We start from the raw sequence: 25,290 nt of genomic DNA on the forward strand, positions 1-25,290 counted from the left end.
TACTTTGTTTTGTCCATGTATATATATTTATAGAGCTCATATGTGAAAACTATACAGAGTGAATACCTTTAGCCTCTGGCCCACCCCTCTCTTTCTACATATTTATCTCTGTGTCACATCCCCCACCTAACCCCTGTTGCACAGAGATACCCAATGCAGTGCCCACCTCAGACTTTGGTGCACAGCCTGTCCTGCGGGGGAAATTGAGAGTACCTAGCAGAAGCCTGGGACGGTGAGACCGTGCATGAGGACAGGTCCCAGGCCCTGGCCTCACCTAGCGCAGAGGGCGGAACCCCACCACCTGCCACCACCCTTCCCTGCCAACTTGTTTTTGGCATGGCCTTGCTATACAGGTGCCCACAGAGTTGAGGGCAGGCTGAGAGCACAGCCAGGAGCTCAGGCCTGGGAGCTGAGGGTGGGGGGTGAGGAGTAGCGCTGGCGGGCATGCTTCTCACAGTACAGCTCGTCTCCCACCCAAAAGTGCCCCCGCATCTTCAGGTTCAGCCCACAGTCTGCGCAGGAGTAGCAGCCCGGGTGACGGTAGCGCCCCTCCTGGATGCGTACAGCATGGTTCCTGCAGGGGCGATGGAGAGGGGAAAGCCATTAGCCTGGGGCGTTGGGGTGGAGATGGGGCGACCGGCAGGACGCTGCCATTCTCATTTCCCAGGAGCCTAGTTCCCAGCCCAGAGTCAGGGAAGATCCCCAAATCTCAGACCCTAGACTCCCTGAGGCTTCCTTTGGGGCTCTCACTTCAATAACTCCCAACCCCCACCCCTAGGACCTCTGGTTTAAAAAAAAAAAAAAAAAAATGAGTCCTTTCTCCTTTACACAAAGCAGACATAATCCATCCGGAATTTTCTGGGTTGTTAATGGAGCAGTGGTTCTCAAAATGTGGTCCCAGGTACCAGGACCCTCAGGATTGCAACCCCTGGGAACAAGTCGGAAATGCAAATTCTGGGGCCAGGGATCCCCAAAGAGGAAGCTCTGAGGCATGGGCCAGCCATCCGTCTAACGAGCCCTGGGGAGCCCTGCCCCCTGCTCTGAGATACACCACTCGCATCTGCACAACAGGCATGAGCAGTATCCCATTCCGCAGGGGGAACACGAAAGCCCGCAGAGGCTAAGGGCTTTGCCTAAGGTGAGTCATCCGCTCGTCAACACTGCACACTGCACGTTAAGAAATTTATGGCAGGGGGAGTGGGCTTTCAGCAATTTGCCAGAGAATGTGGCTGCATTATAATGCCACCCACTGAGAAAAATGAACCTACCTCTGGAAAATCTCTTTCCAAAGGGGGTGAGGGAGGGGGAAGAGCAAAATTTTCCAGGAGGAGGCACCTCATCTAGAGGCAGATCTCCAGAGGCTTTGAGATTATTGGAGAGCAATCAGAAGCAGTAGCATTTCTTCTTCCTCCTCCTCCTCCGGGGTGGGGGAGAGAGACCAGGAAGGAGGAGATGCAGCAGGAAGAAGCCAGCAAGGCGTGTAAGAAGCCTGAAAATAACCCACAAACCCCACCCCACCCCCTCCAGGGGCCCTGACAGGCTGTTCTCTGCAGAGTCTTCCTGAGGGCATCCCAGGCTCCACCCCCCACCCCCCACTCCCACCCCCAGCAGGGCCCTGCCTGGGCGTGCCTGCCTCCCAGCCGCCAATACTCACACAATGCTGGTGCCGCACTTCTCGCACGTGTGGAGCTTGGGTGGGGTGGCCAGGGCCCTGGAGGTGGGCAGGGAGGACTGGGGGCTCAGCAGGCTGGGCAGGAAGGCAGGTGTGCCACCTGGGAGGGGTGGGGGGTGCAGACAGACACATTAGAGTCATCCACCAGCGGCAGCCCCAGGCTGTATTGATCCTTGCATGCTCCTCGCACGCGGACTCCTAAGAGGTGCTCTTATGCACCTCCAAAGGAACACTGGGTGTGAGGCAGGTAGGTAATAGAAGAAGAGAGTGATCACGGCAGCTCCTTGGCTAAGGCGCAGTCAGCCCAAGCTAAGGCACCCCGAAGAGCGTCTGTGCTGTAGCTACCACCTCCCACCAAGCAGGCGTTTCCTCTCGTGATCCAGTCGTGATGATATTAATTAAAAATGGTAATAACAGATAATAGCAGCACCACACTACCTTTATACAGTTTTCAAAGAGCTTTTATGGACACTGTTGCATGTGAGCCTTGGAACAACACTGAGATGAAGCACAGATGTTCCTGGGCGGGTATGGTCCCTGTTGGCCGCCAAGGACGCCAAGGCTTGAGCCGTGGAGTCACCGACTGTCTGTGCTCCCCCCACCCCTCTCCCTGGGCCCCGTCCCGGGCTCCACCAAGGCCTCAGGGTGATGATGCACAAGACTGGCTCCCTGCCCTCTGACCGCAGTGAACATCCCAGGAGCTGAAGGTCAGAGTTGAAAGGGGCCACCAGATACTGTGCTGGTGAGGCTGTTGATCCTCCCGACCGCCCCACCTCTGCCTCCCTGTAGCCAGTGCTCAGGCCGGGCCTCCTCGCCTCTCCCCTGCACGGGGACAGCGCGCACGCACGCACACACACACGCACACACAGTACAGGTACAGCCACCTCAGGAGCTGCGCAGGCCCGTCTGCCCCATCAACAGCTCCTCAAGGGCGGACAGGTGCCCGACTGCGCTCGGCCCCACGCTCCGCACGCCCCTGGCCCATCCGACAGGCACAGTAAATCTGTCCAGTGAATCACCGAGTGGCCGGCAAGAGCCCGTCCCTCTCCTCCTGCTCACTCCGGCATCCGAGAGGCGGCGCCTGGCGTTACGTACCGGGCCCTCCTGGGTCAGGGCACTCGTCGGCCGGGCACGCGACACCTCTCAGCCAGGACTTGACCTCCGAGACCGCCGTCTGCGCTGCCAGGCCCGCTGCTCCGGCTCCCACACCAAGCCCCGCAGCTGCCAGCCACAGCCACCACAGGCCACGGAGCTCCCTGCCACTTTTTTTTTTTTTTTTTGGTGTCCTCTCTGAGGCTCCAACTCCCAGCCGCCATCTTAAGGCCTTTGTTAAAAGTCTTGATCTTTCTTCAAGAGTCAAGTCAAACCCACCTTCCTCTGTGAAGCCCTGCCTGGGGACCCTGCCCCCCACCTTTATGCTTCCCTTGACACGCTTCCTGATCCCAGGGAGCACCTCTGGGTGCACCCCCCTACCAGACCTACCAGACCTACCAGACCTACCAGATTGAAAGCTCCTTTGGTGCTGGAACCCCCCTCTGGTGTCTACTCCTGTGATGCGCACTTAAGAAATACTAGTTCAATATCGTGTCCAGTCGGGGCCCAGGGGTGTCCTGCTGGAACCTACTTCCTACCCTGGGGGTTGGAACCCCCCGCCCCCCCTCCCCAGGGACTCACCTTTCTCCTCAGCCTCCAGGGCTTCCTGCAAGAGCCGAAAGGAGCTGGACTGCCGGGGGGCCACCCGCCCCTCGCGATTTTCCTGCAGCATCTTGTAGACTTCGGAGTCCTCGTCCAGAAGGTGGCTTCCCCTTTCGGAGTCCGCACTGCGGGGACGGGAGGCAGCCAGGAGTGAGGGGCCCTCCCTGGGTATGAGCGCCAGCATGGGGGCAGGGAAAGGGTGCCCCAGGGGAGACCCAGGGGATTCCGGGGGACTCGGAGGAAAGCCAAGGCCCCCCCCCCACCTCCCCACTACCCCATCCCTCTTCTCTGGAAAGCCCGTCGGCCTCAGGCCCTCCCAGGCCCTCCGGGACCCCCCACCCCCCCCCACCCCGGGGCCCGCCGGTACCTGAGCCTGGGGCTGGAGGGACAGGGACCCGGGGAAGGCGGCAGCACCAGCACCGCCGCGTCGCCAGCGCCGCCGAGGCCGGCCTGCGGGACAGCGAGGCACCAGGGGAGGAGTCGCGGCTGCAGCCTCGGGCCGCCCGCCCGCCCGCCCGCCCGGCCCCAGGCCCGCCACCAGGGGGCGCCCGGCCCCCGCTGACCAGCAGGCCCCCTGCAGGCCCCGGGGTACCTGGCGGCCAGCACCCACCTACACCCACCTACACCCACCTACGGAGGTGCAGAGGCCCCGCCAGGAGATTGGGCAGGGGCTGGACAGCAGAGGGGAAGCAGATCCTCCTGCGGTGAGGTCGGGGAAACATGGAGTGAAGGGCCTGAGACCCCTCCAGGGGCAGGGCTGGGGCCGCACCAGGGACCTCGCCCCTGCACACGCCTCCTGTCCCAGGTGTGGGCTGGTGGGCCTCTCGTGGCTGCCCTGGAGCCGTGGGGGGTCAAGCCCATTTGCGGCCCACGTGCCAGCAGCAGTGCCCCCTCTCCAGGTGTGTGCTGTCCATCCGGGGCTCTTTACACTTGCTGTCCAGTGGAAATTTTGCCTTCGAATTCCCTGTTGCTCCCCTTTCTGGCCTGCACCTCTGCACCCACCCCTCCTCCTCTGCTTCCTCTCTCTGGGAACCCCCAAGGAAAGAGGGAGCCCCACCCAGCCACAACCAGACAGGCCACAGCGCACCATGCTGGGAGCACAGTTCCCCAGAAGGCCAAATTCCCTCTTATTTTATTTTATTTTATTTTATTTTATTTTATTTTATTATTTTTTTTATTTTTTTTTAATTTTTATTTATTTATGATAGTCACACAGAGAGAGAGAGAGAGGGGCAGAGACACAGGCAGAGGGAGAAGGAGGCTCCATGCCAGGGAGCCCGATGTGGGATTCGATCCCAGGTCTCCAGGATCACGCCCTGGGCCAAAGGCAGGCGCCAAACCGCTGCGCCACCCAGGGATCCCTTTATTTTATTTTTTAAAGATTTTATTTATTTATTCATGAAAGACCCAGAGAGAGAAGCAGAGACACAGGCAGAGGGAGAAGCAGGCTCCCCGCAGGGACCCCAGTGTGGGACTTGATCCCGGGACTCCAGGATCACACCCTGGGCCAAAGGCAGGTGCTCAACCACTGAGCCACCCAGGCGATCCCCAAATTCCCTCAATTTTAAAATTCAAAATCAGGGACAAATTATGGGATGAAATGATAAAGCCCTATGAATTTTTAAGCTAAAAGCAGAAACTTGAGAGTTTTGAGAAGACAGCCCTGGACCCTCACCCCTGCAGCCCCCTTCCACCTGCCTACATTCCTCATGCTCTCAATGCCACGCAGTCGACAGACGGTAAGATGGTTTCCTCAGGAAGGACAGTCAGCCCCTGCTACTTAAGAACCATGTCCCGTTGCACCATCTGAAGTCAGTATGTGCCCACACAGGGGCAGCGGCTAGCCAGAAGGGGGTGCTGAAATCCACCCAGGCGCTCTTGGCAAGCCAAGTCCCCGTGCCAACCAGCCAGAGGGGTGCTCCCTTCACTTCACATCTGCTCACCAAAGCATGTGCCGACCCAGACATGGCACTTCCAGTTTCCAGAAGGGCACCATAAAGGCTGGTGGTGTCCTGTGCCCTGGGCTCAGTGGAGCCCCAGCCAGCTCAGGAGCCAGCAGCAAGGCCCTGGCCCTGGCAGACTGGGGTGGGGGCACCTCATCTACAGTCACCTGTACCCCCCTTCCTCCTGAAAGACCACTGTGCCCTGGTGGAAAGGGGCCCAACCCCCTTACTGGGGAGCAGCTCTGCCTTCCTTCTCCCTCCCTCCTGGTCAGCTAGGGACACCTGCAGGAACCTTCATCCCCAAGTACAGGGGGTGAAAGGGCTCATCTATAGCCAACACCTCTCAAAATGTGTTCTGGTGAACACGGGGACGTTAATAAGTGAGTTGCAGGTGTGGGGCAGGGAGCGCCAGGAGAAATTCTGTTGTTAAAGTAAGTTTAGGAAAAATAAATAAATAAAGTTTAGGAAATTAATAAAATTAAATCTATTTCTCATGGGACTTCTTAGAGCCTTGAAGGTGCTACAAGTACACAGTGACTCCCAAGAGGGAGGTGTGGGGCCCTGTGACTCCCACACCATCTGACCACAGCCTCCTTTATAGGCCAGAATGCAAAGCTTCATTGGGCTAGGAATTTCTGTTTATCCACCAGTGCATCCCCAGAGCCTAGAAGGGTGCCTGACACAAAGCAACTGCTCAATAAAAGTTTGTTGAAGGAATGACCACGGTCCTCAGGCCAAAGAAGGAAACTCAGAGCATGGAGACTAACTCTGAGGTCCAGAGAGAGCAAGAGGGGCTTATCCCAGGTTAGATGGTGGCGGTGGTACTAAGCCACGTCTCCCTACCACCCAGCCCAGGGCTCCTGTTTACACAGCATGGGTGGTCTTCAAGTCTTTGCATCGGGTCCCTGAGGGCTTCTGAAAACACATATTGGTGCCCCTGCTCCGCACCCTCACTCCTGCATCTCAGGCTAGGACCTGAAAATTAGCATTTCTAACAGGTTCCAAGGTGCTGCTGCTGGCTGGGGAGCCACACCCTGTACCACCAGCATCTCCCGTTTGCCCAAGTTTGGGACGCTGCAGGGAAGAAGGCCAAGATGATGGACCCTCTCCAGCCATGCCCTGGGCCAAGCGTATTTTCAGCTGGTCTCCACCCCAAAGCTCTCCCAGAGAAGCCCCTCCCCTCCCCACCCCACCGCCACCCCAAACATGCCAGGTCTTGCTGGTACACCATTTTCCCATCTCCCTGGCTTATCGTCCCCTAATCTAAACCCTACCCAGTCCTACCTCCGACGTCCAGCAAAATTCCTGACAAAGCCTTCTCAGGCCACCCAGCTGACACTCCTCTCCCCTCCCAGAATGCCTCCTGCTTTTATAATTAAGACCACACTGTTCAGTTCTTAATTGTTCCAGAACTGCTTTACATGTTTGTCTTATCTCCCAACTACATTTCACATTCTTTAAAGACGGGGATCTTATCGAAGGCATCTCCATGCCCACACTGCCTGGCAGGCCACTGAGTAGGCCCACAACGAGTCACTGGAGGGGCCCTACCATGGGCTCCCCCACAGGAGCCCTCCCTCTCCTTCTCCAGAGCCCCCAGTTTCTAATGCCCTCCCCCAGCCATCTCCAAAGGCTCTGCCTTCTGGAATGCAAAATCAACTGGGAGGTAGGATTCCAGCGGCTGGGCCTCATCCCCTTCACCCCAAGGCTGGACATGCCCCCCCCCCCCAACTCTGCCGCCAGCAGCTGTGGCCTCACTCCCTCACTTCCTCACCCCTGCCCTTACAGAGGAGAAATACCACCAAGGCAGGGAAGGCGGGGCCTGTCACCAGTTCACAATGGGACCCAGTGGGGGGTGTCCAGGGTAGAAGGGCAGGGAAGGGGGCAGACAGAAAGTAAGCCAAATGCAACTTGAGGCAGAACCACAGTCCCACTGGTGGTGGTTCTCTGGGCTGAGTCAGAGGAGGAGGAAGGGGGATGGGGGGGACAGGAGTTGGGGGTGGGCATGGGACTTGGAATGGGGAGGAATGTGTTCAAGAGATGCAGCCAGAGCCAAAGGGAACCATCCCAACAACAGCAGCAAAACTATTTCAGCCCTGGCCCAAGAGAAACACTCAGGAAGGGAGGAAGCTAGCAGGAGGAGGGGAGGCGGCAAGTGGGAGGGCAAGAGGTAGAAGGCCGCTGGGGACTGGCCAGGCAGGGCTGGGGCACAGAGAGGGCGGCCCACCACAGACACAACGGCCTCCTGGCTCGGGAGAGGGGCGTGCTTGGTGCTGGGAAATGGAGGCCCCAGCTGCCCAAGTGGGACCTGAGTGGGTCCTGCTGGTGGGCAGCAACCAACCAGGATGGGAGGCTCTGTCCTCCCCCCAGGTATCCTCACCTGGCGGCTTCCAGGACGGCCCCCATAGGAAAAGCGGTTGGCAGCAGTGGGTCCCGGGGAATATGCCAGGTTCTGGAAACTGAAATGCAGGCAAGGGCAGCTGAGTGCCAGGCATCCCCCCCCCACCACCCGCCTGCCTCAGGGACACAGAGGGTGTTCCCTCAGGCTCCCCTAAACCCTAAACCCAGCTATGGAGACTGAGGGGCCTGGTCTGGACCCCACCCCGTACGCTCACCTGCGGCTGACCACAGCCTCCCCAGGGAGGGTGTGCGGGCTGCTGGGGGGCAGGGCAGAGAAGGGGCTGCCCGGCTGGGGGCTGGAGGAGCAGGGGCTGGAGCAGGAAGACCGCAGGGAGGACTGGCTGTCCGAGTGGGTCCTCACAGAGCCCTGTGGAGAGAAGGCTGGGAGGGTGGCACCCAGCCCCTCCCGGCCCTGCCCCTCAAGGCTCCCCTTCACTTCAGGGTGCTGGAGTTCCCAGAAGAAGGCCCCATCCTACCTGGAAGCGAGTGGCCAGCACTTCCACAGAGCTTTCCCCATTGGTCTGCCTGGGGGAAGCAGCCGGAGACCTGAGGAGAGGCCAGGGGAGGCAAGTCACAGGAGTCCTGGAACCCTCCTAACCTGACAGGGGCTGCAGATTCCAGCTGGTCCCACAACAGATTCTCAAGATTAGTAAAATGTTCAAAACGTGGATATCAGGTTGTCAACTTGCAACTTTGCCAAATTCAAAACAAACAATCATTATCAACAACCACCGCCATTTCTCCAAGGAAAGGACAGTTTAGCATCAATATGTAGACTGGACATACTTCATAAATTCAATTTTGTTAAAAACTCCTCACAGTATCCCCTGTCTTTTTCTTTTCCCTTTTCTTTTTATTCCTTTTTTAAAAAGATTATTAATTAATTAATTAATTAATTAATTATTATTTATTTATTAGAGAGAGAGAGCATAAGCAGGGGAAAGGGCAGAGGGAGAGGGAGAAGCAGACTCCTCAATGAGTGTGGAACCCCGACGTGGGGCTCGATCCCAGGACCCCAAGACCATGAACTGAGCCAAAGCCAGATGCTTCACTAACTGAGCCACCCAACCACTCCTCTTTTTTTTCTTTAAGTAATCGCTATGTTCAACATGGGGCTCAAGCTCACGACCCCGGGATGAAGAGTTGCATGCTCTACTGACTGAGCCAGCCAGGCACCCCTCTTTTAATTTTTTTTTAAAGATGTATTTATTTACTTATTTATGATAGACATAGAGAAAGAGAGAGAGAGACAGAGACACAGGAGGAGGGAGAAGCAGGCTCCATGCTAGGAGCCCGACGTGGGACTTGATCCCGGGACTCCAGGATCATGCCCTGGGCCAAAGGCAGGCGCCAAACTGCTAAGCCACCCAGGGATCCCTTTTTTTTTTTTTTGCATTTCATCCAGACTTTGTCACTGGTCAGCATCAGTTTGTAGATTAATTTTGGGGGAGATTGCTGATTTCACATAAATAATCCTTTATCTTGCACCCATGCAGAAACTGAAGCCCAGAGAGAGAAAGCAATTTCCTAAAGCCCAACAATGGTCAGGCCAGCCGCCCACTCTCCTCTGCCCAGCCAGATGCTGTCTGCCACCAGCTGCTAATGGCTTGGAATACCTTTGAGAGGGTCATTCCTGGTCCCTTCTGAAGCCAACAAAGGATGGAGCCTGTGCCTTCTTCCCCCCACAGGACCCAGAGAGCTAAAGCAACAAGCAGCCCCAACCCCCCCACCAATCACCAAGGCACCCAGAAAAGAGATGCCCTTACCTCAGCTCCCTGGGACCCCCTCCAAAGCCCTTCCCACTGGAGCCTTGAACAGGAAGCCATGGGAGGGCTGGGGCTGGCTGAGGGTGAAGAAAAAGCCCACCATGTCCCAATCCCACTACACCATTCCTGGATGTCGGGTCACTTCCAGAGAGGTCAACAAGAACCTCAGTCATCGCACACCACAGCAGCCACAGCCTCAGCCTCCCCAGGGAGGGGTGTGGAGCCAGAGTGAAGGGAGCTCAAGCTCAAGCTCAGGCTCCAGTCCAGAGCACTGCTTCCTGCCACAGAGCTTCTGGGTGCCCAAGTGGCCTCCTGATGTGGGGGAGACTCGGGGGGTTTCGGAGGAGGCCAGACAAAGAAAGAAGAGGCAGGGAGTCTTGACCTACCCAACATGGAGCTGGAGGCCTGGAGGGATTCAGCCAGGCCCACTCCCTCATGGGACTGGGTCCCTCTAGAAGGAACTGTGAGGAAGTGATGGCGTCAGCAGCTCCCTGCCCCTCTGCCACCCCATTCTGCAGCCTCTTATAGACTTTGGTTCCCTTCACATATGCCATAAGCTACTCTCCACCCTCCTCTTCTAGGCCCCACTCCTGCAAACACTCATGAGTCCGAGGAAGGAGTCAGGATGGGGCCAGGGTCATGAGAGCATCACGGAAGCCAGCTTTTGCAGCACTGTGGGATGGTGGGGGGTGAAGAGATGGCATGGAGCCAGGGCCCAGAGAGAGCCCAAGTGAGGGGAGGGGATGGCAGAGAGGCTGGAGGTGCCTGACTCAGGTTCAAGGCTTGCCCAGAGGGTTCTCCTGGCTGGGGGATCTCCCAACATTCTTGCCCTGTGACTCACTTGGACGCTCCACCCCAAGGAGCCACCTGTTCCCCCCACCCCCACAACCAGGTCTCCGGGCTGAAAACCCAAGCCTAGGAATCTTCCTTCACCAGCACAGCCCCCAGAGGCAGTGGGGAGGGACCGAGGGGTCCTATGGTGAGTGAGCTCCCAGACCCCTCAAACCACCCCCCCCCCGGATCAGAACAAAGGCCATCCTCTGTTGGAGGCAGGGGCCCAGGAGACCCAGCCTAAGGCACACCTTTCCCCTCTTCAACCCACTTCATGCCCACACCCTGTACCCTGCGCACTTGGGAACCCGTCAAACCCGGGCATCCAGGTGGCTGATGCCAGCCTGCCCTGCCCATGGCTGCATGCCCAGCCATGCATAGGGACACCCCCCAGCCCACCCTGCTGCAGCCCCAGAGCCTGGACCTTCTCAAAGATGAGCCCAAAGGGCCCAGGAAGGCCGGGGTGGGGCTGAGGGCAGGTGGGTGAGGACAGCCGCCGTGCAGCAGGCAGGCAGAGGAGAGAAAAAGCCGGCGGGCCCAGCGGAGGTGGAGGGCCTACCGGTCTAGCTGCAGCCGCAGGGGTGAGGGGCTGTGGCGGATCTTGCTCTGGGCCTCAGCATGGAGCATGCCCTCGGCGCTCTCCCCGTTGATGGCCACGATAATGTCGCCAGGCCGGAGGTCAGCAGCCTCAGCCTTGCCCCTCTCGGTTACCTGTAGGGGATGAGATATCCCTGCTCAGACAGTGATGACATTCCCGTCGGGATGGAGGAGAGGGGGTTTCTCTCTGTCCTGCCCAGGGAACACAGACGCTGGTTTGAAGCAGGCTGGCCTGCTTCCCACTTTGTCCCCCGGCCCAGCAGGCTCTGCCCAGCTGATCGGCTCATGCCCTCCAAAAGCTAGAGGGGAGCCATCCCCCCTCACCCCAGCGCTGGCGTTCTCACCGGGCCTCCCGAAGAAATGGCAGCATTTCAGGGACTGTACTTGGAAATGCTTTAGGATAGAGAGCCCTGCCCGTGCACATCACACCATGCAGGTGGCTGCCTGCATGCAGCCCGTTGGCACGAACGCTCCCTGGCCTGGGCCTGGGTCAAGAGGAAACTGCCAAGGACCTGGGGCTTCTGTTCTAGTAAACTCCCCAAATGGCTGCCAGCAGGTATAGGGTTGGTGTCCAAGGAGAGAGGAGCCCTGTACTTGGCCCAGCTCCCTTTCACTCCCCAGAAGTCTGTTCCTGGAGTGGTCATCGCATCCCCATGGCAATGGAGCCCCAGTCCTCCCCAGGCTACCACTCCCAGCAGCAGACCTCTGCTTCCAGAATAAACAAAGAAAGGTGCCTGTGCAGAGCAGGGTAGACCCTACCTCTGGGGGGCACCTCCTTAGCTCCTGGAACTAGCCCTTACCTTGGTCACCATGATGGGCGAGTGGAAATCCCTGCCCCCAGTGATCCGGAAGCCCCAGGGCCCTGGCCCTGCCACATCCACCGTCAGCGTCAGCGCCATATCTGAGGAAGCAGAGGGATGGAGACGCTGTAAGGTGGCAGGAGAAGCAGAAGAGAGGGGATGACAGGTCCAGTGAGCAGCCAGTTAGGGGCTGGGGGGGTGAGGGGGAGGGTAGAGGAAGTGACTAACTCCCTTCCTCACCCCCCAGTTTCACTTCCCCCCACGCTGGGAAGCCATGGCTCTGAGTTCCCCCTTCGCCGCCACCATCTCCAGCAGCGCGGCTCCCAGAGGGCAGGCTGCCAGGGCGCCTCACGGGGGCTTGCGGGATGGAGACCAGGAGAACAGGCGGCAAGGCCGAGGCAGGTGGTAGGAGATGTCACCGCTTCCTGCCTCTCCCCCTCCTCCACCAGCAAGGCTAAGTCGCTTCAGGGCCCGCTTCCTGTCCCCAAAACTGAGTGCACAAGGTACTTCCTCCCCACTCTGGGGGAGGGCAGTGTTCTGGGAACAGGAGTGATAGCAAACAAGGGGATGAGGCCACCGCAGACTGTCCCAGTAGTTGGCTGGGTGGGGACTGGCCCAGGGTCCTCAGAGGGGCCTCCTGGCTGCCTGCCTGGCCCCTGGCAATGTGGTCCAGATAGGCAAGACTGGGCTTCCCACCACCCCCAGCGGCCTGCTGCCCTCCGAACAGCCCCAGCCAGGAGGACGGGCTCATGTGCCCGGCTGGGCACATCCACCCTCTGGCAATGAGCAGCAGGGTGAGCTGACTGATGCTGCCTGCTAGCTGGCGCCCCGGGCCTCCCATCCACTGCCCCTCCGCTGGGCAAGGGAGTGTCCTCGCAGACCAGCCCTTGTAGGATTTCCTGAGCCTCTAGTTATGGAGTCAGGAGCCAACCCGGGCAGGAAGCTGTAATGCCAGCCTGGGCCACCACCCTACCCAGCAGCCCCCTGAGGCTGCCCCTGGGGAGGCCCAGAGACCGCAATTGCTGTCAGAATCGATCAAGGACACTGGGGCCACTTCCCAAGTTTAAGAGCCTGGGGAGAGCGCGCTCAAGCCAGAACCGGCTGCCCGCCCTCTCCTCGGCCTTTTGCCCAGGCCTAGCCCCTGCCCCTGCCAGGTCCCGGGGCCCGGGCCGGCGCTGGCAGTGCAGAGCCCCCGCGTTCTCAGACCTTTGAGCCGGCGGTGGACTCCGCGCCCGGGGCCGCGGGGAGGTGCCCAGCCCGTCGGCCCGGCTCTCCCAGCTCCGGCGCCCTGTGCGCTCCGAGGCCAAGGTACCGCGGGCCGGACGCTGGAGCAGAAGCGCGGGGATGAGAAAGGGCCGCCCGCGGGGGGCGCCGCCTCCGGGGAGGCTGCAGGGCGGGCGCCGGGGCGCGGAGGGGGCGGCAGCGCGCGGAGCCGCCAGGGCCCCGGAGCCGGCCGTGCGGACGGCGCGCAGGTGGGCGCGCTCACCGGGCCCCGCTCACCGGGCCCCGCTCACCGGGCCCCGCTCACCCGGCCCCGCTCACCTGGCTCCCGCTCACCCGTCGGGCTGGGCGGCCGGGCCCGGGAGGGAAGGGCAGGGAAGGAGGAAGGGTGAGGAGCCGCCGCCGCCGCCGCCCGACTCTGGGGAGAGCCCGCCCGGGGCTCCGGGACCTGCCTCCGCCCATGTGATCCCGGGGCCGCCCCTGCCGCCGCCTCCTCCGCGCAGCCCGGCCCCGGCGGCCACCTGGCCCTCGCCCCGCCGCGGCGTGCGGGGAGGGGGCGCGGCCTCCCCCGCCAGGTGCCCTGCGACGCCCGGGGCTGCCGCCCCCCGAGCTCTCCCAGGCCGGCCGCGCCCACCCGCCTTCCCGGGGCCTCCCCCCAGCACCCCGCGGCGGGGCGGGCCGGGCCGGCTGGGTCCGTCTGCGGTCCGCCCGGCTCCCCCGCCCACTCCGGGCTCCGACGCCGGCGCGGGTGCGGCCGACACCCCCGATCCCGAGGCGGGCGCCCGCCGCCGCCCCCACCGCGCCCCCGAGGCCGCGGCGCTCCCGGTGCTGGGGCCCGCGGGGGGCGCTGAGCCGCTGCCGAGACGCCCGCGAGCCGGCCCCGCTGGGGCGACCTCCCGACCCGAGGGCCGTGGCGGGGGTCGCCGGGCACTCCCCGGGCTGGCGCCGTTTCCTTCCCTGGCTGCCCTCTCTGCTGCCCTGCTGGGGTGCGCCAGCCGCAGCAGGCACCCCTGGCCCCCGCTCCCGCCAGCCACCTGGAACCCAGGCTCCGGGGCTAGGGACACGGCAGCCAAGGGAAGGCCCCAGGCCCCAGCCCAGACCCCTCTGGCACACGGTTCCCCAGAGCCATCCCCGGGCACCTTCACCCGGAGCCCGAGGGTCACCGGTCCTCGCGCATCTCCCGCCGGCCCGGACTTTGCACGGTCGCTGTGGGGCTGGGCTGTTTTCAGGGAAGCACACCTGTGGGCACAGCTGTAGGCTGCCTGGCTCCGAGTGAGTCATTCCCTCGGCTTCCCCCTGCGAGGACTGCCTTCCACCCTCCCGCCACCCTCCCCGCCCACCTCAGCCCCGTCTCATCCTCCCTGCACTGACCCGGCCATCAGCGACAGCGACAGCGCAGCCTCCAGCTCCCTGCTCGGGCTCCCCCCCCTCCCCAGGTGTGAAAGCCACTCTCCCACCCCTCAGTCCCGGGCCTCCAGGATTGACCTCTTTGCAGGACACCACTGCTCTCCCCCCCACAACTAGACTGGAGGCCCTCCAGGGAGCAGGAGACTGCAGGACGGGCAAGTGCAGCCTTGGAGTCGCACAGACCTAGCCTCAAATGTCAGATCTGCCTCTTACAGCGTGACCTTGGGTAATTTCCTCAGTTTCCCCATGGATAAAATGGAGATAATGCATACCTTAGCCTCCGGTCTGCAGACTGTCCTCCCCAATGTGCTGACGGGCAGGTTCCTCTTAGGGTGGGAGGGATTTGTTCACTGCTCCATTCCCCGAGCCTAGCACAGTGTCTGGCACACAGCGATTAGCATTCGCTAATCGTAGAATGAATATTGTTTGAATGAGTGAATGGATTCATTTCCCTTCCTTCACCCCCAGTTTGTGGCAGGGCCTCTGTTTTATGTCTTTCTGTGCTCCTGACATCACCCTAGTCCCTAGCATCTATAGGTTAATCTGTAGGATTTCTACTCTGTGGCTTGTGCATTCACAAAACTCACAACAAAAACAAAATTGACTAAGCAAGGGCCAGACCCTGTGGACCAGAGGGGAGTACTGTCCCCATCTAAGCAACTCTGGTCCTGGGCAAGTCACTCAGCTCACCTCGCCAATAGGATAAGCATCCCTCTCCCCCACTGTGGCCTGCAGCCCTTTCTGACATCTCAGGTCCCCCTCACCCCCTCAGGCCTCGGGCCCTCCCCTCCCCTCCCACCTCACACCAGGTCAAGGGACAGAAGCTGTCATTGTGCAAGCAGGTGGCAGGCAGCCCATGGGCGGAGGGTTGATTTGCTGCAGAAGTTTCAGGGTTCCATCAAAGAGGGTGTGGATTTGGTTTCTGCCCCAGGGAGAGGAAGTCCCAATCAACCCTGATATCTTTTATGAGGGCATCAGGGAATGCGAAGAAGCTGTGACAGGGGATCAGGAAAGGACCAGTGGGTTCCTGAAGGAAGGTCATTTCCACAAGATGGGCTGGGCCTGCTAACTTAGAAGCAGATGGTGGTGAGGACTGGGGTGGACAGAAGAGACGGGTGCACATAGGTCTTGTTCCTCCAGCTGCTGTTTAACCCCCACTGGGGCCCAGGCCACACCCCAGCTCAAGGAAACTGCCAGGGCCAGGCTGTGGCCCGGTCATTCACAAGCACAACTAGGCGCCACCACCTCTTCCCACCCACCTGGCACCACAGGGTGCCCTGTGACAGGTCTAGCAGACAGGACTGTCAGGAAGAACGTGAGAGGCCCAGCCTGGCGCTGCCCCAGGAAGTCCTGGGCCTCATGCAGGACCTTCCTTATCCAAGACAAGGAAAGGACTGCCTGGGCATTTAGTATACTTAGTGCAGAGAGGTGACAAGAGTCATTGGACTTGACTTCACATTTTACAATCATGTAACCCAGACAACTTAATTTCTCATCCTCAGTCTCTCGTCCCATAAAATGGAACCCCACCCCTGTCATTGGGACGCTTACATCAGATAACCCACGTGTAGCACCTTATACTTTGCTCAACGCCCAGCAGCTGGCAAGGAATGGAGTTTTCTTTCTCGGCAGAGCACCCAGGCCCAGACTGTGCCACTGCTGTGGCCCTGCAGGAGCCACCAGGCCCCAGGACTCTGAAACCCCGGATGAGAGGCGTTGCTTTGGCTAAGCTGTGCCCCACCACTCCCAGCTTCCCACAACCAATGGCTCAGAAACCCAAACCCAAAGAAGAAAGTAAACAAACACACGAGAGCTTCGGTGTGGAAATGGAGCACACAGAAGGAAAACATTAGAGCAGAACAGCTAGAAATGTCATCTAGTCCAGCAACCCCATGGCGGCTCTGGAATCAAAACAGCCTGCACACAAGGCCGCATTCAGCTCCCATCTCTGGTTTCTCCCCATGGCCAGGCCTTGCCCTGGGCCCTGTGACAGAGGTGCTCTCAGGGCTGCTTGTCAGACAGCTGCCCAATCCCGGGGGCTGCCCCATTCCGCCCGCGAACTGACGTCTGAGATCTCCAGAGATAATGATGGTGCTGTCTCACCTCCCCTTTCACACACAGCCTCACGTCCCACCTGGCTCCCGGCACAGCCAGCCGCCGAGACAATCCCCACAATCCTTCCCACCCGGAAGGAAACAGACTGGCGAGGTCCCTGGTATCCAGATTTATTTTATATTCTCTTCCAAGGGGGATTTGGGGGTTTGGAGGAGCGGGTGAGACAGGAGGGCAGCACACCTCAGTCTCCCCAGAAAACACTTGGGGCGGCGGCCAGTTCTCTGAGGCTCAGCCCTTCCTGGGCACTGCAGCAACACGATGACACGCACGGCCCAGGCCCAGGTCTGGGCAGCCTCTGGGAAGAGGGGGCGTTCAGGCAAGGCCTCTTGCCAGGGCTTAGGCACTAAAGAGGTGCTGGGTCTCTCTCCCACTTCACTCCCAAGCCCAGCTGGAAGCAGGAAGACAAAGGGGGCAGCAGGCAAGTTGGAGTGAAAGAGGAGGACTCCCCCCTGCCGCCCCCCCAGGCAGAGGCGGCCTTTGGTCTCTGTTAGGTTAGGAAAGCTGGTTCTGGGTAGAGGAACCCCATGGGGGTGAAGCTGGGAGCCAGTCCCTGTTAGAGGAAACGCCATAGCAGGGCAGGGGGGAGCGGGGCTCCAGGGTCTGGTCTCAATAAGGCCTGGAAACAGTCTCCACTTCAAAGCAGACCTCTATATTTGAGGGGTGTGGTAGGGGGGGAATAAAAAGGCTGCTGGAGGAATGTTTGTGAGTTGTGGGTGGGAAGCGTTCCAGGGGGCTTTGAGGGGGGCTCCAAAGAATGGTTGCTGGGGTAGTCTGCAGATGCCAGCAGCTCGGGTCTTGGGGAGAGGATGGAGGGGGATCCTCTTTCCTTCCTGTAAGTGCTACTGCTCCACACCCCATCCTGGCTGGGCTCTGAGTTGCCACGGAGACGACTCACACCGGAGCTACATAATTTCCAGGGAATGTCCCAAACTTCTGGGTCCTCCGAGAGACACCTGAAAGAGAGAAAGAGGAAAGGCATAAAAGGCATTCCCTGGACTTTAGGAGGAAGGTCGGGGTGAGGGATCTTCTCCCTACTGGCAGTGCCTAGAACTGCAAGTGGAGTCCCCCACCCAGGGAGGGAGGATTTATTTTACTCGTTTCTGCCCCCTAGTGAGCAGATGGGCAAAGCTACACTTTTTTTTTTTTAAGCTACACTTATTTTTTAATTTTTTACTTTTTTTTTTTTTTAAGATTTTATTTATTCATTCATGAGAGACACACAGAGAGGCAGAGACACAAGCAGAGGGAGAAGCAGGCACCACATAGAGAGCCCAACGTGGGACTCGACCCAGGGTCCCCAGGATCACGCAGGCGGCACCAAATCGCTGCGCCACCACGGCTGCCCAAAGCTACACTTTTTAAATGCAAGGACTGGGAATTGAAGTACTCTAGAACTTTGCACTCAGCCCTGAATTACCCCGCCTTCCTCAGGAATGCCAGGAAGCAGGAGGGTGAATCCAGAACTTAAATGCAGAGGAAACTCACTGGTCTCACCTTCAATTTAGAGATGGGACTGTCAGGCAAGGCCTAAAGAGAAGGCCAAGTGAATCCCCAAAAAGCACTCTTGCTTAGAGGGAGAGGTGGGAGTAAAATCCAGGCCTCGGGTCTGCTACCACCCCAAAGAAACCCATGTTCTGGGGTGGAGAAGGGAGAGTGCTAAAAGATATAGGAATGCAAAATGAAATTAAAGTCCTGAACCTTCTCTTCCTTGCAGGCTGGCATCCTGACTTCCTTCTGGGCAGCCCTTGCTCACCCTGCCGCCCCCCAGGTCTTGCTGACACAGTCCTGCTGCCTGGGATGCCTCATTTGCCCTTCACGGCCTCGCTCCCCCACTTCCTCCAGGAAGCCTTCCCTGATCTGCACTGTCTGAAATGATAACCACTAGCCACATGTAGCTGCTGAGCACTTGAAATGTGCTAGTCTGACCAAGACACTGAACTTTCTTAACCTTTCCTCTGAAAGCACTTATGGCTTTAATATCACAAAACGGCACTTTTTCTTCTTGTCTATATTTGCACAATTTTATTAGTGGTATTAAAAAAATTCAAATGCAGGGGCGTACACAGTAAAATGATAATGTGCCCCCGAGCCCACCCCTCCAAGGCAAGAACTGTTAACAGGTTGGTGCTCCATCATCACTGGTGTGTCCTAAACTTGGTGGGGAATGAGGTGCTAGGATTCAGATGAGAAAGGGTGGGTTGCCAGGTCAAGAGACTGCCTGCCCTTGGGGCCACCTCTGCTCTAGCAGCCTTGCCACCCTTTAAGCTCTACAGTCTGCTGTGGGAGGGGGCTTCGGGCTGTTCACTACTCTTTGAGGACAGCCCCTTCCTCTGAAGCTGAGGCTGGCCCTGCCCACTCTGAGGACAAGGCCTTGTGAAGCCTGCTGGCTTGGTCACCTTGAACCAGGCCAAGGCCAACTTGAGGCTTCCTGCTTCAGTCCTTTCATGAACTGCCCTAGGGCCAGCCCTGACGACTGGCTCTTTCTCTACTCTGTCCCATGGGGGGTGGCAGGGGCAGCTGCTAACTGGGGGCAGGGGATGGGTGATACATGCGTGTGAGACTCAGTCCTTTCCATCAGGAACTCAGTGTCTCAAGAGACAGGCCCTTCCTTGCCAAACTGCTCCAGAGACAGGTGAGCGGTGGGAAGGAGCAGGGGTAGAAGGTCAGGAGCCCTGCTGCCCCGAGTCTGTACTGACTTCAGCAGTGACCCTGGGCTCGTCTGTCAGACCATGAATCTTTGCTCAATCAGCCCTGGCAGGCAGTGACAGTCCACCCAAATCTCCCCAGCAACCCCAAGGTACTCCCTTCTAACTTGCCCCCAAGTCATCTTCCCCAGGATCCTGGGATACTCCCTCTGGTCTGCCCCCCCAGCTACCCCACCTGGGGACTCAGAGGTACCCCCTTCTGGTCCGCCCCTCAGCCCATCCCCTGGGGACCCTGAAATACCCCTTCCAGCCTGCCCCCTCCAGGCCCACATACCCACAAACCAGCCGTCGTCACACTGCTGCATGACATCCACCCGATCCCCCTCCTGTAGCTCCAGCTCATCCTCATTCTGGGGCCTGTACTGGTACATCGCCCGATACCTGTGGGAGACAGCATCGCGGCAACTACTAGAGCCCGGCCCCTGCCTCAAACCAGGCCCAGAGTCTAACCCAAGTGTTGCCACATCCCCCGGATTTTCCAGATGATCCCATTTGCCCTGGCCCAGCTCCTAGAATGCTGACTCCCATCTGGCTTCAGCACATTCTTCCCCAGGCCTGCTCCCTGCACTCTGAGCCCTAGCCACCCCAGCATCTCCTCTGAGTTCCCACTGCCTCCAAGTTCATTCTACTGGTTTCCACACTTCACGCATACACACACTGACCACAGAGCTGGAAACCCAGTGAGGAGACTGAGGCCCAGGGGGCAGAGAATGGGAGGCTTGTTTTAAGGCTGTAGGGCTGGCAGGGACAGGTGAGGACCACCACAAACAACCCATAAGTGCCGGAGGTAGGAGTCACCAAATCCATCTTAGGGGGGAAGGGGCAGACTATGGTCAATGTGCGTAGTAGTGCCTGCCAAGCAACACTCCACCCCTGATCCAGCATCCCCAGATGGTACTCACGGGGTCCAGTGTATCTGAGTGGTGGTGGTGGGGGTCCCCAGGTCCAGGGGACGGCTGGAGTCTCCAGGATGGGACAGAGTTGACCCAGGGGTGCTGAGACCCTGGGTGTCCATAGGAGGAAAAGCAGGCACACGCAAGCATGAGGGAGGAGAAGTGCGATGGGCCCTCCCACCTGTCCTGCAGCAGCGTTCTCATATTGCCCCGTCTCATCCTCTCAACCCCCACGGTCTGTTCGACAGTTTTGCTTCACAGGCGCCAAGAAGCTGCGGCCCAGGTAGGGTAGGTGACTGAGTCTAAATGCCAGCACAAAGCTGGGAACGGAAGCATCCCACGCACTGGCTTGAGCCTGCTCACAGGGGTTTCCTGAGTGAATGGATGAGTGTGGGAGCGAATGTACTCGTTTACAGGCCACATCAGTATGAGGACCAATGAAATCCTTTACCTGTTGGCTACTACAAACTTTTAGGTCAAACCCACCCAAGTACCCTCCTCAGGGGGAATTACTACCCCTATTCCACAGCTGAGAAAACCCAAATCCAGAGAGGGTAAGAAATCTGCCCAAGGTCACACAGCAGGTGAACGGCAGACTTCTGACTCCCACGTGACCATGTCCCAGAAATTCCTATTGGCAAATCACAAAAGTGGAATCTATAGGGTCAGGAGGCCTGCGCTGGCTTTCAGGTCATTCCTAGAGCTGGCTGGCTGCCCCATGCCTCCGTGGGCTGCAGCTGTGGCTCAAAGGCCAACCAGGGGTCTGAAGGCCACAAGGCCAGGGTGGCTCTGTGATGCAAGGCTCTCGGTCCGGGGCAGACCAGGAAGGAGTCCAAAGTGCAGACCCACTTGGTGGGAGGAGCAGGGAAATGGAGGAAATGGTGTGGGGAGCAGGGGTCAGCTCTCTAGCCCAAGGCAGATCACCCTACCTGGGTCTGGGCTCTGGGCTCCTGGGTGGGGAAGGAGAAGCCAGTGCGGCGGGGGGAGGTCCGGCTCCCCCAGTCGGTGGGATCACCTGGGCTGTGTGGTGTCAATGGGGAGCTGGAGTGCCGAGCCAGATGGGCGGTGGTGGTCAGGCGCGGTGACGCGGGGAGCTGGGGACCATCGTCACTGATCCGGAGCCGGGGCTCACGGCACACCTGCACGTAGCTGGCAGGGAAGATGCCCTGGCGCCCGGTGCCTGAGATACGCCCCTCGTACCAGTTCTCATTCACCTTGCGGATGAGGCAGATGCGCTCCCCCTGGAGGGGCAGGCACAGGGGCATTAGCATCTGCAAGGCCCTCCTGGGCATCATGCCCCGAGGGGAGGGGCCTGTGTGGTCTGTCTCATTTAGACCTAGCGCCTTGCACAGAGTGAGCAGGTCAGCAGGAAGTCACGGGCACATCACGAGGCAGTGGTAGAGTCAGGAGCCAAGCCCAGGCCGCCTGAAGAAGCCCAGAAGTCTAGGCTCTTCCCACAACATGCCGCCCTGGGTGTGGATCAGGTCCTGCCTCTCTGGGAAGCCTATCTGACACGCACCCCTCTGACTTCATAGCATCCTCTCCCCAGAGTTCTGGTGGCTATGAACAAATCGGGCTTTGCCAATTCCAAGTTGGGCGGCACTGGACCAGTTACTTTGCATCTCTTAGCCTAGTTCCCTCACGTGTTAAGTGGAAAGAACAATCCTGTTGCTGTGAGGAGCAAAGGAGATCAGTGACAGATGGTAAGAAGCACTGGACAGTCATCGGCCACCACTCCTGTCCCTGCCTCCTCGCTGGTGATCCATCACCAGTGCATCAAAAAACAAACTCTCCGAGGGCAGCCAGCACATCCTCCAACCTACATGCTCACTGACATTAGGTGAGGCTGCCCTGGGGAGGGTGGTTCCCTGCCCCCCACCTCTCTCCACCCAGCCACCTCCCTCCTTGTCTCCTTGGGGCTAGTTCTTCTGGAGGATGTTCTCTAAGGGCATGCCCCAAAAATCAACCAAAGAGAGACCAGTTCTGTTTCCTAGGACAACATTTTTCAAACTTACCCTGACTATGATCTATAGTAAAAAATATGTCCTAATAACAACCCAGTATACACACATGTGCATGGGTACATATGTAACCGCTTAAAAGTTTGATAAAATAGCCTTTTTACATGCAAGACATTCTAACACTTCCTTTCTGTTCTAAAAATGCTCACAGCCTATCAACCTGCAACTGAAAAAAAAAAAAAAAAACACACAACCACAACTACTCTAGAAGTTTCAAACTTTTTAAAAAATGGGCTAAATTAAGGGAAACATAGATAAAGAGATTAGGGAAAATTTTAAATACTGGCTGAAGATTGGTGCACCTGACTCTTTAAAAAGATGTTTTTACTACACATATTTACCTATGTCTTCACCTCCCCCCTCACCCCACCCCTACTTCCTGCCTGGCCTTACCTTGCGGAAGGACAGCTCCACCTCCAGATCTCCCTTGAAAGTGTACTGGGCCACAGCTTCTCCATACTCCAGCACCTGGTAGGTGGGGGGCTTGATGGGCTTAGGGATCTCATCTGCAGGCAGCACCTACAGGAAGAAAGTTCATGAGAAAGACTCAGCCTGGATATCAATTGGGCACAGGTAACAAAGAGAAGATGGTATGGGCACGATCTGCCCCCAAGGCCAGCAAGGACACAGACACCAGCCACAAGCTTGAGGGTAGCCAAGGGGTGGTTAGTCCCAGAAGGCTACTAGAGGAAGAATTTCCCCAGGAGGTATGCAGAGTAGGCAATGACAAGCCAAAGATGGAAACCAGTCCTAAGAGACAGCATATATTGGAGCCCAGATGTACATGAGGAGATTCCAAAAAGCAAGGCATAGGGATGCCTGGGTGGCTCAGCGGTTAAAGCATCTGCCTTCGGCTCAGGGTATGATCCTGGGGTCCCGGGATCGAGTCCCACATCGGATTCCCTGCAGGGAGCCTGCTTCTCCCTCTGCCTATATCTCAGCCCCTCTCTCTGTCTCTCATGAATAAATAAATAAAATCTTAAAAAAAAAAAAAAAAGCAGGGGATAGCTGTAACCTGATCTAAAAGTGAGGATCTAACTTTTTGTTTTTAAGATTTATTTACTTGAGAGAGAGAGAGAGCTTGAGCTGGGAGGGGGGCACTGGCAGAGGGAGAAGCAGGCTCCCCACTGTAGAGGGAGCCCAATGTGGGGCTCGATCCCAGGACCCTGAAATCATGACCTGAGCTGAAGGCAGATACTTAACTGAGCCACCCAGGCACCCTGAGGATCTAACATTTGACCACTGCTGAGAACCAAATGTCTCTCTTCCCCCCACCTTTCTACCCCATCAGGTACCCAAAATTCCCATGTTCTCTCTGCTTCACCCTACTTATAAAAAAAATCAAGAAGCTAGTAAACTAGTTCATACTAAGAAGTAAATTACTAATACCACGGAATGCTGTATATACTTGGTGGAATTTCAGAATCAGAGAAACTGTTTTGAAGGTAGGGGAGGCCTACTAATGCTTATCAAATCGAGAGCCTGAATTAAACAACAGCCCAATCCATGGGTCAAAGAGGAAGTCACAAAGGAAATGAGAAAATAATTTGAGTTGAATGAAAAAAAAAAAAAAACTCACAAAATACCAAATCTGTGGGGTGGAGTTAAAGCACTGCTTAGAGGGAAATTTATATCATTAAATGCTTGTATAATATTTTTAAGTAAACTCTATCCCCAACGCGAGGCTCAAACTCACAACCCCAAGATCAAAAGTTGCATGCTCTACTGACTGAGCCCGCCAGACACTTCTGGATCTTGTACTCAACCACTTGTCTTTGAACCTTAGCAAGTGCTTCTGTAAAACGGGGACGACTGATCACTTCTCAGGTTAATGAGAAAAGCAACGGAGGTAATAGGCGTGAAGGATGTGATGAATGTATATGTGATTTGTAAGCTGTCACACACTTCGTGCTTTTTCCCCGTTGCCTTCATTATCCTTCCCAAAGACAGCTTGAGAGAGGTGGATGCTGAATGGTGGAAGTCTGGCCTGGTGGCCTCTGGTGCAGGAGCCAGAGGTTTCATTTGGTTCCCCATGGGCTGGGCTCCACCTTTAGTGTTCATTTCAGAAACATGTCCTGAGTGCAAGCAGAGCACTGGGCCAAGAGCATGAATGAGGCTGGCTTGCCCCAGCCTCCTGGAGTTCACAGTTTTACCTATCAGGAAGCCTGTCAGATGTAGGTTATCTCCAGAGAGAGGCTATGGAGGGGATAAAGGGATCTGCACTCTAAGTCTCTGCAAACCCATCCACCCTCCCAGCTGGGCTCTCCTTTGCACCCCTGCTTACCTCCACATAATTAGCAGGGAAGATGCCCAGCCGGCCATGGTGTTCCCCCTCCAGCCAGTTCTTGTCCACCTCCTTGTGGATGTAGACAATATCACCCTTCTTCAGAGTCAGCTCCCTGCAGGCCAGTGCAAGGATGTCCAGCAAGGTGAGCTCCTCCCCATCCTCCTTCCCTTCAGACCCTGTCTAGTGCACCCAGTCTCCTCCACCCTCTGGGGGAGACCACTCCTCCGTGGGGTGCAGAGACATGTGGGGTGGGGGTGGGGTGGAGAGAGAAGGGCGCTTACTTGGGGGACTGTGCCTGGAAGTCAAACTTGAGTCTGGCAGCTTTCCTCTGGGCAGGGGGAGAGGACAGAGGCAGGCACCTTAGTCAAGCAGGTGGCAGGTCCAGAACAGCCAACAGGAGATCCATCCTGGATCCCCATGCACTCTGGTCCGAGTAGCTCCCATCCCTGCTTACCTTCTTCTCTTCCTTCCTGACTGGGCTGGCCCCGCGTTCAGTGGCCTTAGGGTCTGTGGAAAAGCGCGACCTCAGCTGGGGAAGGCCACGTCTGGGGGGCGGGGTTGGGAAGGGGTTCTGCTCCCCCCACCCCAGGACATGGACCAGTGGAAGCAGGGTGCTCTATGACCGCCCGCTCCCCACAACCCCACAGCAGGGGGGGGGGCACGGTGGCAGGCCTCCAGGTGAGAAAAAGTGCAGGATCCAGTGCTTACCTCGGGCCGACGAAGGGTAGACAAAGTCCCTACGACCTAGGAAGGGGCTCGCTCCATCCGCCATTCTGTGGGGGCTCAGAGGCCGGGAGGAACCCTGGTAAAGTGCATTCGGGGAGCTGGTGCTCCAGGCGGAGGCCGGGCTGCGCGGGGACGCGGCGCGTGAGCCACCTGTCGGGGCCTCGCACCGCAGCCACTCACCCCGGCCGCCCGGATGCGTCCCCCCTCCCGC

The 25,290-nt window shown here is 58.1% G+C and overlaps 2 protein-coding genes across 21 annotated transcripts in view; both read right to left on the reverse strand.

Moving 5' to 3' along the window:
- PDLIM2 (PDZ and LIM domain 2) lies at window positions 1-14,216 on the reverse strand. Of its 7 annotated transcripts, none has more exons than XM_038573852.1 (10): window positions 14,165-14,216; window positions 11,705-11,805; window positions 10,867-11,018; window positions 8,187-8,256; window positions 7,926-8,077; window positions 7,691-7,769; window positions 3,735-3,817; window positions 3,347-3,492; window positions 1,655-1,772; window positions 1-574 (listed from the first exon to the last, which is right to left on the reverse strand). In XM_038573852.1, exons 2-10 carry the CDS (start codon window positions 11,801-11,803, stop codon window positions 397-399), a joined length of 1,077 nt encoding a protein of 358 aa, XP_038429780.1. In that variant the 5' UTR covers window positions 11,804-11,805; window positions 14,165-14,216; the 3' UTR covers window positions 1-396. The 7 variants fall into 7 exon arrangements, with proteins under 7 accessions (XP_038429780.1, XP_038429779.1, XP_038429783.1 ...); XM_038573851.1 differs by having other exon boundaries at window positions 14,065-14,192; XM_038573855.1 differs by lacking the exon at window positions 14,165-14,216 and adding an exon at window positions 13,960-13,979.
- Window positions 14,217-16,541: 2,325 nt separating this feature from the next.
- Window positions 16,542-25,290, reverse strand: part of SORBS3 (sorbin and SH3 domain containing 3) — a 28,648-nt gene continuing 19,899 nt past the window's right edge. For 13 of the 14 annotated variants that reach the window (XM_038573833.1, XM_038573838.1, XM_038573836.1 and 10 more), the window contains 9 exons: window positions 25,062-25,201; window positions 24,808-24,860; window positions 24,635-24,681; window positions 24,351-24,465; window positions 22,460-22,585; window positions 20,975-21,286; window positions 20,055-20,155; window positions 19,427-19,533; window positions 16,542-17,400 (listed from right to left, as the gene is read on the reverse strand). In XM_038573833.1, coding sequence (XP_038429761.1) covers window positions 17,339-17,400; window positions 19,427-19,533; window positions 20,055-20,155; window positions 20,975-21,286; window positions 22,460-22,585; window positions 24,351-24,465; window positions 24,635-24,681; window positions 24,808-24,860; window positions 25,062-25,201 — 1,063 coding nt within the window. In that variant the 3' untranslated portion in view covers window positions 16,542-17,338. The remainder of the gene's footprint in view (window positions 17,401-19,426; window positions 19,534-20,054; window positions 20,156-20,974; window positions 21,287-22,459; window positions 22,586-24,350; window positions 24,466-24,634; window positions 24,682-24,807; window positions 24,861-25,061; window positions 25,202-25,290) is intronic. The other variant, XM_038573837.1, reaches the window with a different exon arrangement.

The sequence above is a fragment of the Canis lupus genome, chromosome 25 (assembly GCF_011100685.1).
Source record: "Canis lupus familiaris isolate Mischka breed German Shepherd chromosome 25, alternate assembly UU_Cfam_GSD_1.0, whole genome shotgun sequence".
NCBI classification, from domain to species: Eukaryota; Metazoa; Chordata; class Mammalia; order Carnivora; family Canidae; genus Canis; species Canis lupus.

What these genes read in the sequence shown, in the direction of transcription:
- PDLIM2 (XM_038573852.1), bottom strand. Translation starts at nt 11,803, where the DNA reads ATGGCGCTGACGCTGACGGTGGATGTGGCAGGGCCAGGGCCCTGGGGC. An exon ending in GAGGCTGTGGTCAGCCGCAG is followed by an intron (nt 7,770 to 7,925) that starts GTGAGCGTACGG and finishes CCTGCATTTCAG; the next exon opens with TTTCCAGAACCTGGCATATT. An exon ending in GCCGTCCTGGAAGCCGCCAG is followed by an intron (nt 3,818 to 7,690) that starts GTGAGGATACCT and finishes GCTGTCCCGCAG; the next exon opens with GCCGGCCTCGGCGGCGCTGG.